The following is a 13154-nucleotide window of genomic DNA, read 5'->3' as shown; positions in this document are numbered from 1 at the left end:
TCAAAACTGCTTGCATTCTCAGGGAATTAGTAGACAGGTACTTCCAGGAGCTCGGAGAAGTCGAAGTGTTAGAGTCGCGTCTTTCTATTTTACTTTAATATGAATAAAACTATGTATTAAACAATGTAAACCTTTTTCACATATGTATTCAATGTCTGGTTGTGTTAACTATGCTTGCTATGATACAATTGTTGTGATACTACGCATGACGTCAGCCACCCCCGAACGTTTCCGCCGTTCCACATAGTGGCACAATAGGTAAAATTAAAAAAAAAAAAAACAATTTTTTTTCTACTACGTGTGCGGAAGCTAGGTGTTGCCGGTGCCACGCTGGGCACCTAGCTAGGACCGCCCCTGATTACACGGGTTGATTAAAAAAAATTTAAATATTAAAGTGTGAACAATAAATATTTTAAAATAAGAAATAAATAAACGTATTAATTGTAATTTAGTATTATATTTGTAATGTTCAAATATTACCATATATAAATATTATGTGACTTCTAATTTTAAAATTTGAAAAGCCTAAGAGCATGTGGATATTATTTATTTTAAAATTTTCACAAAATGACAAGTGTCAGAACACATGAAAGCTTGACATGTTGGCAAAATAAATCTTTATTTATTATTATGTCCGTTTTTGAAATCATAATGAATATACGTATTATGATATTATGAATTATGATATTATGACATACAGTTGATATATATACTAGGTGTGACATCCGTGTATTACACGGGTTGATTAAAATTTTAAAATAAATACAAACGAAATGATGAATAAATAAATAATTCAATCTATACAGTTGACAGAGTAATTCATATTCACAAGTCGTTACTTGATCATAATGATCTTTATATACTTTAATACAATTCAACAAAAGAGGACAAATTTTATGTAGCTAAAAATCAAAGAACTCACATCACCTCTTGAAACAACTTATGATGAATTCAAGTCACCATGCTAACGTCTAATAGTACAACATCCTAGCACCAAGAAAATACTTAAACATTAATAAATCAACCACCAAGACCCATGAATTTTTCAGAATTCACCGACACCATCCAGGAGTCGTAAACATATCTAAAAGCCTTAAAAAAATCAACATATATACTAAGATTTTTCACAAATTTAAGCAACTTGGATATTGATAGAAAGCTTCATAATTACATTACACTTTAACATATTCCATTTCACATCTTTATAGTAGCTATAATTTAGTTTTTAAAGTAGAGTCACATTCTCATACTTCTTAACCGAGTAGTTATTTTTTAGTTTTAAAACTAACATCATATAAATGTTTAATTTATATTGATTCAACCAAAATATCATTAGATATAATCAAAATTTATAAATTTATAAATTTATAAAAATAACATATTATTTTTTGTTGATATTAAATTTATTGAATAACTAAAAATTAAGAATAATAATAATTAATAATATAAATATTAAAAAAGAAAATATGCTAAAAGAGACCTAATTCAAATTTATATTTATATATGTAAACTAAATTTTAATAAACCACATATTGATGGATGCAAGTCATTACTTGTCAATATAACGTGTACAGAAACGAGTTAATGTTAAAATGATATATATATATATATATATATATATATATATATATATATATATATATATATATATATATATATATATATATATATAAAATCATTGTTTTAAAAAATATTATTAGAAAGAAAATTAGATGGTTTTATTTACAAAGTATCATTAAAGATGTTTGAGTTCACGATTGTGATAAGTTTCGATTCAAACTTCAATAATAATAATAATAATAGAAATTTTCAACTTTAGAAATTTAATTATTCGATTATTTAAGAGTTCTGATTTTAAAATCGACAACATTTTCTTTTTTATAGTTTATATATGTATTTTAAAGAACTTTTTTTTCTTTTTTGTTTCAAACCTAAAATATAAAAATTTATAAGTATAATCTTACCATCTACATTAATACACATTAAGTAATATATATTAATAAAACTAATTAATATGAGAAAACTAATTAATATGAGATGATATTTAATTAGAGAGGTTTGAATAAAAAATAATAAAAAAACAACAAAATGGTAAGTGAAATAAAGTTCTAAAATTCTCAAACAATGACATGTGTCTAACTAAAAAAAAGTTGACATTTCATGTAAACTATATTTATTTATTAGGGTACATAAGATAAAAATTAAATACAACAAACTAACATAGACACAAATAAATAACTAATATTATAAGGCTAAACGATGTGGGAGAGTTTTGTCATCGGTAAAAGGCTCTGTGACACTTTTACCGATGGTGAACACCACACCCTAATCTTTTTTTTTTGCTGGTGGTAAATCTCAATGGTAAACTTCCACCGATAACAGATCTCAATGGTAGACATTTTTTTTTTGTTTCTTGATTGGTCATTGTAATTTTCTTTCTTTTTTCTTTTTTATTTTTAGCATAAATACCACTGTAAGTGTGTTCAAGAAACAAAAACTTACCACCAGCAATGACCAATCAAGAAACAAAAAAAACTTATGTGTCGCTTATGTGTCACTTTCAGGGAAGCCTACAATAACAATTGCACAGGTGTTGACTGTTATTTCACACCCTAACTTGTGCAATGGTAAACTTCCACCGATGGTGAACACCACACCCTAACCTTTTTATGTGTCACTGGTGGTAAATCTCAATGGTAAACTTCCACCAATATACCATTGGTAAAAACCACCACTACTCATTCATAGAGAAAGTATGACAAAAATTATAAAAATTATGTGTCGCTTATGTGTCACTTTTTACTATTGACAAAAACATCATCATACCCTTTAGCCTAAGATGCGTATTCTAAACTTTTTTAAAATAATCGAACTATATATATAAATGATATAAGTAATCAAAATTTATAAAAACAAAAAAACTAAAATAAAATTAAGAGAAAAACGAATCTATTTGAGAAAACTAGGTTATAACCCGTGGGTAGCACGGGTTAGAAATTAAAATATATTTTTTAATTAAATTATAAGTCATTTATTTGAAAATTATATTGATAATAGATAATAAAATCTTTAATAATTAAAGTGTATATGTTTTGCAGTAATATGATAATGACATAACTATTAGTTGAAATTAGGGGCCTTTTGTTATTTAAAATGCAGGTATTTTGTATTTGTGTATATGAAAAAAATTTATAAATTTATAAAATGAAATATAATAATAAGTAAACCAAATATAGAAATTCATATAAAAAAAAATTGTAGAAAGTTTTTACAAATTTCTAAAAACTTCTTTATACACAACATTTGATGTTTTATTTGTTAGTCTACCGTGTTTATCTAAAATCAACAATCTTAATCCTTGTCTACTTTGAACTCTGGATAAAGCAACATACAATTGACCATGTGTAAAAACAGGATCCTTTAGAAACAAACCAACTTTCGATAAAGACTGTCCTTGGCTCTTATTAATTGTCATTGCAAAAGACACAGCTAATGGAACTTTTGATTCCTTATATTTCTCAGCAAAATCCTAATTTCATGGTCATTCAAAATTTAAAACCTTTTCATCCTAATACGCTTCAACAAATATCCTTTAAATGTTGCATTTGCAGCTGATTAAAATATCTCATAGCAGACGTGTGTTTGTTCTCTCCACCTTATAAACCCTGCTATAAATCCCACTGCCATGAAGTATTTCCCTTATAAACCCTAATCGTTTTTCTCCCTCTCTTAGACGAAGACAATGTGTTTTTTTTAAGAAAAAAAGTTTGAAAATATTCCAATTTCTCAAAAAAATTTACCCCAAATGCGAAACTGGGTAAAATTTTCCATTTTGCGAAGACTACAGGGATGCGAAATGAAAATTCTGCACTTTTGTCTTTTTATGACCCCATTTTGCGAAGTTGGACCACTTATATTATTTCTTGAAAAGATCAGGTGCCAAATGCGAAACTCTAAGCTTTCTTCCCCAATTCGCATTTATACATTAAAAACTTCGCATTTTCATTCAAATTCTTCGCATCTTGCATCCATCCGTCTTTGAGTTCATTCGCATTTCATCGCATTAACTGAGAAATTAATCAGTTGTCTCATATTCGCATTTCAGTTGTTTGAGAAACCCAGATACGAACCCAAATGCGAAACCCACTGATTTCAAATGCGAACCAACCAAAAATCATCAACCACGTACTTGTGTCACCAAATGCGAACTGAATATCACCATTAAATTCTCCTCGCATTCCATAGATGCGAACACAATCCAGATCTCCGACTCCAAGCTTGCGAAATCAAAATCAATTAACCTCAAACAAATCGTGAACTTCTTATGCGAACTGTTTTGACCCACAAAACCAAATGCGAACTCAATTGATGTCATATGCGAACTGATTTCATAGATGCGAACACAATTGATTTCATATGCGAATCCACATCCATCGATATGAAACCAATACCAGTTACAAGCAATTAGTAGCAACCATCGATCCTCTAATTTTCAATTACTCAGCCTTCGCTTTTCATACAACCCGTCGACCCTGAAAAATCGATAAACACCAAATGTCTCATTTTTAGATCGATTTTCTGATTAAATGTCATATTTGAAGAATGATCGATTTTCTGATTAAATGACCCCATTTTGCGAAGTTGGACCACTTATATTATTTCTTGAAAAGATCAGGTGCCAAATGCGAAACTCTAAGCTTTCTTCCCCAATTCGCATTTATACATTAAAAACTTCGCATTTTCATTCAAATTAACCCCATCTTGCATCCATCCGTCTTTGAGTTTGTAACACCCCCTCTGGCACGTATCACAATATTGTCCGCTTTGGGCCACTCGGCACGAGGACTTCCCAGGGGGTCACCCATCCCGGTACTACTCCCGCCCGAGCACGCTTAACTGCAGAGTTCTTATGGGATCTGCTGCCCTCACGGCTTTAAAACGCGTTGTGACAAGGAAGGTATCCACACCCCTTATAAGTAGATGTTTCGTTCTCCTTCCAAGCCGATGTAGGATCAGGTGCAACCCACCTTTCACCCCCCATTATAGGGTTCGACGTCCCTGTCGAACACATCGACCCGTGCCCTAGCTCTGATACCATTTGTAACACCCCCTCTGGCACGTATCACAATATTGTCCGCTTTGGGCCACTCGGCACGAGGACTTCCCAGGGGGTCACCCATCCCGGTACTACTCCCGCCCGAGCACGCTTAACTGCAGAGTTCTTATGGGATCTGCTGCCCTCACGGCTTTAAAACGCGTTGTGATAGGGAAGGTATCCACACCCCTTATAAGGAATGCTTAGTTCTCCTTCCCAGCCGATGTGGGATCAAATCTAAACACCCCCTCTGGCACGTATCACAATATTGTCCGCTTTGGGCCACTCGGCACGAGGACTTCCCAGGGGGTCACCCATCCCGGTACTACTCCCGCCCGAGCACGCTTAACTGCAGAGTTCTTATGGGATCTGCTGCCCTCACGGCTTTAAAACGCGTTGTTGTGACAAGGAAGGTATCCACACCCCTTATAAGTAGATGTTTCGTTCTCCTTCCAAGCCGATGTAGGATCAGGTGCAACCCACCTTTACCCCCCATTATAGGGTTCGACGTCCCTGTCGAACACATCGACCTGTGCCCTAGCTCTGATACCATTTGTAACACCCCCCTCTGGCACGTATCACAATATTGTCCGCTTTGGGCCACTCGGAACGAGGACTTCCCAGGGGGTCACCCATCCCGGTACTACTCCCGCCCGAGCACGCTTAACTGCAGAGTTCTTATGGGATCTGCTGCCCTCACGGCTTTAAAACGCGTTGTGACAAGGAAGGTATCCACACCCCTTTATAAGGAAATGTTTCGTTCTCCTTCCAAGCCGATGTGGGATCAGATCTAACCCACTTTCACCCCCCATTATAGGGTTCGACGTCCCTGTCGAACACATCGACCCGTGCCCTGGCTCTGATACCATTTGTAACATCCCCCTCTGGCACGTATCACAATATTGTCCGCTTTGGGCCACTCGGCACGAGAACTTCCCAGGGGGTCACCCATCCCGGTACTACTCCCGCCCGAGCACGCTTAACTGCAGAGTTCTTATGGGATCTGCTGCCCTCACGGCTTTAAAACGCGTTGTGACAAGGAAGGTATCCACACCCCTTATAAGTAGATGTTTCGTTCTCCTTCCAAGCCGATGTAGGATCAGGTGCAACCCACCTTTAAAGTGGGTTAGATTTGATCCCACATCGGCTGGGAAGGAGAACTAAGCATTCCTTATAAGGGGTGTGGATACCTTCCCTATCACAACGCGTTTTAAAGCCGTGAGGGCAGCAGATCCCATAAGAACTCTGCAGTTAAGCGTGCTCGGGCGGGAGTAGTACCGGGATGGGTGACCCCCTGGGAAGTCCTCGTGCCGAGTGGCCCAAAGCGGACAATATTGTGATACGTGCCAGAGGGGGTGTTACAAATGGTATCAGAGCTAGGGCACGGGTCGATGTGTTCGACAGGGACGTCGAACCCTATAATGGGGGGTGAAAGGTGGGTTGCACCTGATCCTACATCGGCTTGGAAGGAGAACGAAACATCTACTTATAAGGGGTGTGGATACCTTCCTTGTCACAACGCGTTTTAAAGCCGTGAGGGCAGCAGATCCCATAAGAACTCTGCAGTTAAGCGTGCTCGGGTGGGAGTAGTACCGGGATGGGTGACCCCCTGGGAAGTTCTCGTGCCGAGTGGCCCAAAGCGGATAATATTGTGATACGTGCCAGAGGGGGATGTTACAGAGTTCATTCGCATTTCATCGCATTAACTGAGAAATTAATCAGTTGTCTCATATTCGCATTTCAGTTGTTTGAGAAACCCAGATACGAACCCAAATGCGAAACCCACTAATTTCAAATGCGAACCAACCAAAAATCATCAACCACGTACTTGTGTCACCAAATGCAAACTGAATATCACCATTAAATTCTCCTCGCATTCTATAGATGCGAACACAATCCAGATCTCCGACTCCAAGCTTGCGAAATCAAAATCAATTAACCTCAAACAAATCGTGAACTTCTTATGCGAACTGTTTTGACCCACAAAACCAAATGCGAACTCAATTGTTGTCATATGCGAACTGATTTCATAGATGCGAACACAATTGATTTCATATGCGAATCCACATCCATCGATATGAAACCAATACCAGTTACAAGCAATTAGTAGCAACCATCGATCCTCTAATGAGGAAACAGTTTCCTATTCGATTGTGCTTTGCAATGACAATCAATAAAGCTCAGGGACAAACAATTCCATATGTAGGTATCTATCTTCCAGAACCAGTATTCTCGCATGGACAACTTTATGTTGCATTGTCCAGAGGGGTTTCACGTTGCAATACAAAAGTATTAGTAAAGCCTAACGAAAATTCAAAAGGTGATGGGGTTTATACAGCAAATGTGGTGTATAAAGAAGTATTGCACGATTAATATTTTGTGTCGTCTTGACTGGTTGCTTTTTATTGGTTATTTGATGCATGATGTAACAAATAACACCATAGTTTGATTATATTGTCTTCAACATGTACTTTTTTTTAACATAACAATTTTGTAATGGAAACATATCACCGAAAGAACTCACGTGCCCCGCCGCTTTGCGCGGGTAGACGGCTAGTTATTATTAACATATCTTACATAACTTAAAAACAAAAAGTGTTCCAATTTAAAAATAAACAAATGAATTTAAATGTATAGATCCAGAATATAGACAAAAAAATAATAATAAATGTGAATGGCTCAAACACATATTAAAAAAATCACAAAAAGGAAACCAATCCTAAGCAAGACCACAACAGATCAACACCATTTCAATGAACTAAAAGGCAACATAAAAAAAATGACAATTATAGAATCACACAAGAACCAAGGGCAAAACCGTCCACCAGGTCAAAAAAAAAAAAAAAAAAAAAAACTTACCAACAGCTAAAAGAAAGTAAGAGCAAACCAACAAATCTTGTGTTTAGATTTATCTGGATCATGTCGTTGTAGCTCAGCAACTGCGACAACTAAACCCATAACATCTATAAAAATAAAAAAGGAAAATGAAACTTATTATAGGATTTAGAAAACATTTTATTATATTTAAAGATATAATGATATGTACTAACCAACAGATTTATCTTGAGGATGGGCGAATGATAAAATGTTTTCATAATCAACAAATGAAAACCCAAACTCATGTCCAGAAAAATCGATACACTCTGTAACAACAGTTTGTTGGACGAATGTGAGTTTCTGATCTTGAGGAGTTAACCTAAAAGTATCTATCTTCAGTGCTGCAAAGTCTGGACCTTTGATGTAAAATGCCATGCCTTCCTTTAATATATTTTTGAATCGATATATGTTTCTTTTTGAAACTGTTGCTTGGATTTTGTTTCCCTAAAATATTTAATACAACAATAAAAACTTTAGAAATAATTAAATACAACGAAATATGTGTAAGAAATATATCAAATTAAGTTTTGGAAGGTACTTTTTCATCCAATAAGATCATTTCAATTGACCAAATTTCAGTTTTTTTGTTGAAACACATTTGATGCCAAAGGTTTATGACACGAAGCTTGAAGGTCAAGTCATCCCTGGTTACATCCAAATCAGATATGAAGGTAAGTTTTGCTGCTGCCATTGAACTGCAAAAAATAAAACTATTAGGAAAAAAAAAAATTTGTTGTAAAACTGTTATTCACATTTATATAAATCATATTCTATCAATGAAAAGAACACTTATTATTTATGATATAAATTATACTGATATTATTTAAAAGTTTTGATTGAATATATGTTTACCAGTATCAATCAATGAAAAGAACAATTATTATGATTCATAAATTTCGGAATATCCTTCTTGGCGGATTACTTAAAAGTTTTGATTGATTCTCTGTTTAGCAATACAGGTTGTTTGCTTACATGTAATAATCGAATTGAAGAAGAAGTAGAAGAAGAAGGATTTCAAATTAGAAAATCAAAAGAATGAACACTGATAGTTGAAGATGATATGCTAACCTGATGATTTTGGCTTTCTGTGACAGAAACTTTTGTGAGACTTATTTTGGCTTTCTGTGACGATCACTCATAAGGTTTTGACGATCACTTAGTGTGCACAGTGTGAGACTTATTTTTGTGATATGCTAACCGATAGTTTATGTATATAATTTAGGCTATAAATCAGGAATCAGTATCAAATATTTTGAATTGATTCAAATTGATTCAAATTCCGGTAATTAAGGATGTTTAAGATATTTATGATACATATTTTAGGATATAAATCACATAAAATAACGGACTCTGCATTTATAATTTTTGCATATTCTGTTCCTATTTTTATGCATATAAACTCCAGCGATTTTTTTTTTCTTAATTATGTTGATTTATATTGATGCTGATAATTATGCTAATATGTAGGGTTTTGAATGTGAACGAAATATCTTGGGATTATATCGGCGGGAAATGAAGATGTAGAATTCTGGAGTAATGACACGTGGCAACATGTTGTGCTAATAGTTGGACAAGTGGCATTTAGTAGAGTGTTTTATTAGGGAGAGAGATTGGTAATCTTTTTTAGAAACTTAACACAAACGAAAATGAGGTATGATAATATTAACGTCGAAAACTCTTTTAATATAATTATGTACGTAATTATTAGAATAGCTAAAAGTTAAATTTTGTTAGAGTTTAATATTAAAACTAGAATAGTTTTGAATTAGAAAACAAAAAGTCGGAGAACTTTTATCTCGGTGGTTAAGGCTTTGCATCTTTGTGTCTATGTTCTCAAGTTCGAATGTATTTTTCCTTCCATGCCGCATTTATTTTTCAGATTAATATAACAAGCTGACGTAGCAGCCATGTCAGCTCCACGTCTAAAGTGAAAAACATCAAAATATGACACGTGGATAAAATTTAATTTAAAATTACTAAAAAATTCCAGATATTAAAACTTATAAGAATAGAACAAATGGTAAAAAGATTCTTATTAGGTAGTTTAGATTTAGAAGATGTTCTAAGGGGGCCGAAATGGGCTTTTAGTTTACGCTAGAACAGACAAAAGGGTTTGGGCCCATACTTGTAATATATACAAAAGCCTCGTTACACAATCCTTCTTCGTCCTTCATCATTTGTTACGTGAAGCTCGGATCAAAGTTCATGAGTTGAGGGACAAAACGAAGGCTGATTTGTTTGCTCAGTTGAAGGATCTTAAGGCTGAGCTCGCTCTTCTCCGTGTCGCCAAAGTCACCGACGGTGCTCCCAACAAGCTCTCCAAAATGTAATTTATCCCTTCTGACTTTTCTCACTTACACTGACTCCGTCTACATGTAACTCCTTTGTATCAATGTTGAATGAATATCATCTGGATATGAGTTTGGATACGCATCTTAAGAAAACTCGATATCAGAATAGAATAAATGATCAATTAAACTCAGACCTTTCTCCATTCAGGGATTTTAAATCGGTTCTTAGTAAGTTATGAATTGCTTCTTAAGTTTCAACTATCTGCTTTTCGTTATTTTCTATTAAAGTATGTTCAATTTGAACTTATGGTGTTTGGTATTAGATTCAATATATTCTTTGTTCTTGATGATTTTATATAATCATGGCTGCAGAAAAGTGGTGAGGACATCAATTGCACAGGTGCTGACTGTTATTTCACAGACACAGAAAGCAAAATTCAGGGAAGCCTACAATAACAAGAAATACTTGCCTCTTGATTTGCGCCCTAAGAAAACCAGAGCCATTCGCAGGCGTTTAACCAAGCATCAGGTATCATTCAGTGGCTTTTCTGTTATGAAATTGTGATCATACAAAAAAATTGCTTTGTAATTCATATTATAAACATGTTGTAATGTTTACCCTTTGATTAATTCACGTTTCTTTGAAGACTGAAAGGGAGAGGAAAAAGGAGAAGTACTTTCCATTGAGGAAATATGCTATTAAGGTCTAACGGTAGAGATAATCACCCATCTAGGATGAGTTTTTAAGTTTTGATGTTAAACTCAATTTACATAAATTTGATGTTTTGGTGAAGTGATTGATTTTTGGAGCTTGCTTTTGATATTGAAATTATAATGTTGCTTTCTCAAATCTTCCTGGCTTCGTTTTTTTATCCTATTTTGCTACCTTACATTGACATTGTTATTAATTTTTTTATGCATTCATATTAGAAATTGTACAAATTGTTGTAGGTTTTGTGGATTTTATTCGGGTTTAAAAGCTTCTACAGACTCGCACTAAAACTTAAATGTTATGCTAAAATTGTTGTTAAGTGCATCCAATCTATCGGTAAACTTAACATTAAATACAGCGTAGATAAATTAGCGTAGATAAATTAACATATACCCACGTAACATTTAAGTTTAAAAGGTCTTTGGGCGTGTTTGGCAAAAATAACTGTTAGCTGGAAGCGGGTAGCTGATAGGGTATAGCGGGTAGCTGGTAGCGGGAAGGTGTAGCTTTTATTTGTTATATGAGTGTTTGGCAAAAGTAGCTGAAAGTTTTTGAAATATATAAAATTACATAAAATGACAACAAATTAAAAATAAATAAATATATAAATATATTTTTAAGGGTAATTATGAAAATTGATTTCAAAAGCTCAGTAGCGTTTTGTTAAACGCTACATGAAGTAGCTTTTAGATTTGAATCGTTTTGTTTAAACTAAAAACTAAACGTTCGTATTGCCAAACAAAACTTTTTGTTAAAATAGAGCGTTTTGTCAAAAGTTAAAAGCTAGAAGCTCTCAAACGCTTTCAAAAGCTCCGTGCCAAACACGCCCTTTGAAGTTGTTTTCTGGCTTTTTAGAGAATAGGTGGAGTTTCTAAAAGGTCCATTTCAAGTTTTTTTAAAGGGGTAAATCGTATATCCTTGACTTTAATGAAATCCATAAGTGTGATCGTTTATCCTTGACTTTAATGAAATCCATAAATGTGTTCTTTCGATTTCCTTCATCTCTCCCCCAAAAATCATTCTCCTTACCTGCAACTCAATTAAACTAGGATCCAACAATTTACACAAAACGTTTTTGAAAATGAATTTATAAATAAAAGGGTTGGGTTAGGGACATGGGCTCAGTCTATTGTTGTGTTCTTGTTTGATTGTTGTCTTTGGGATCGAGAACTTGGACCTTGACTTAAATTTCGTTTTACAGGAAGATGCGGTGGATAAGGTTCTTTTAGTGTCATAGCTCGAACATGAGAGTGGTTCCAAAATACTCATACTTGTTATATGTGTTGAGTTTTGTTTTTGTTTTTTGATATGTGGATTGTTAGAAGAGCATGCTAGTGGATAAGGTTCTTTTAGGAACTGTTGGATAGTAATGCCCGGTTTTTGTGATGCCTTTTGCTATAGGGAGTTGCTTGTTATATGTTACTTGATTGTTTGATTGTTACGTGTATGTTGATTAGTTTTATATGGTGGTGATTAAATAGCCTTAGAATGATCGACTTACTCTTACTTTATGTTCCTTGTTGGGTTGTGGACTTGGGGAAGAGTTGATTATTCTACAGTCTATCTAACCCCTTATTCTGTACAAAAAGCATACACAAAAGCAACCAGTAGGAGCGAGGATAATCCTAGGAAGTTAGTTGTAGCTCATAGAAGAATGTAGGTGTTAGCACGCCTAGGAGTGGCCTAGTGTGCTGAGCGTTGTGTTTTGATGTATGATCTTTCCATGATATTGTAGGCTTAGGATCAGGTGATAGTGGCACTATGAGAGCAGGTTTGGAGGAGGAGGAGATTCGCAGGATCATTGTCATCGAAGTGGCCTTGGAAATCAGAAAGGCTATTCTTGAGTTGTTTGGGTTGGTCAAGACTGTGCTGATTGAGGAGTTTGATCGGTGCTATGTTGTCGTCATGCAGGTAGCTGTTGTCATAGCTATTGCAGGATCTCAGATAGGTGAGATGATGCAGTACCAGAAATTCATTTATACGAATCCCCCGGAGTTCATAAGCGACAGGGACCTAATTATCACTTTGATATGGATTTTTGATATGGAGGGATGTATTTTTCACATGTTTGTGTCATGATATCCAGAAGGTGAAGTTTGCGCTTAATCTTCTTTACTGAGGTGCAAGGGATTAGTGGGAGTTTAGGAGCAGTTTTTGGATATTTTCCGAGCAGAGTATG

General features: G+C 34.6%; 1 protein-coding gene and 1 pseudogene across 2 annotated transcripts; one reads left to right on the top strand and one right to left on the bottom strand.

Moving 5' to 3' along the window:
* Positions 1-7960: 7960 nt before the first annotated feature.
* On the bottom strand, positions 7961-8663 carry LOC145009447 (uncharacterized). Its single transcript, XM_078968140.1, has 3 exons — positions 8511-8663; positions 8146-8416; positions 7961-8058 (listed from the first exon to the last, which is right to left on the bottom strand). The coding sequence occupies exons 1-3, from the start codon at positions 8661-8663 to the stop codon at positions 7961-7963; spliced, it is 522 nt and encodes a 173-aa protein (XP_078824266.1).
* A 955-nt stretch (positions 8664-9618) lies between these two features.
* Positions 9619-11113, top strand: LOC145009446 (large ribosomal subunit protein uL29 pseudogene; annotated as a pseudogene). The gene is made up of 3 exons (XR_013663842.1): positions 9619-9623; positions 10116-10298; positions 10636-11113. The product of XR_013663842.1 is annotated as a large ribosomal subunit protein uL29 pseudogene (transcript).
* The last annotated feature ends 2041 nt before the right edge of the window (positions 11114-13154 follow it).

This window comes from Lactuca saligna, chromosome 8 (genome assembly GCF_052625555.1).
Source record: "Lactuca saligna cultivar CGN05327 chromosome 8, ASM5262555v1, whole genome shotgun sequence".
Classification (NCBI taxonomy): Eukaryota; Viridiplantae; Streptophyta; class Magnoliopsida; order Asterales; family Asteraceae; genus Lactuca; species Lactuca saligna.
Note: the sequence above shows the minus strand (reverse complement) of the source record. Positions and strands in the feature narration are given on the sequence as shown.

Excerpts from the sequence above, each read along its gene's own strand:
- LOC145009447 (XM_078968140.1), bottom strand. The coding sequence starts at position 8,663 with ATGGCAGCAGCAAAACTTACCTTCATATCTGATTTGGATGTAACCAGG. Across the intron at positions 8,417-8,510 it reads TGATCTTATTGGATGAAAAA|GGAAACAAAATCCAAGCAAC; the intron begins GTACCTTCCAAA and ends TAAATATTTTAG. Across the intron at positions 8,059-8,145 it reads TCCTCAAGATAAATCTGTTG|ATGTTATGGGTTTAGTTGTC; the intron begins GTTAGTACATAT and ends TTATTTTTATAG.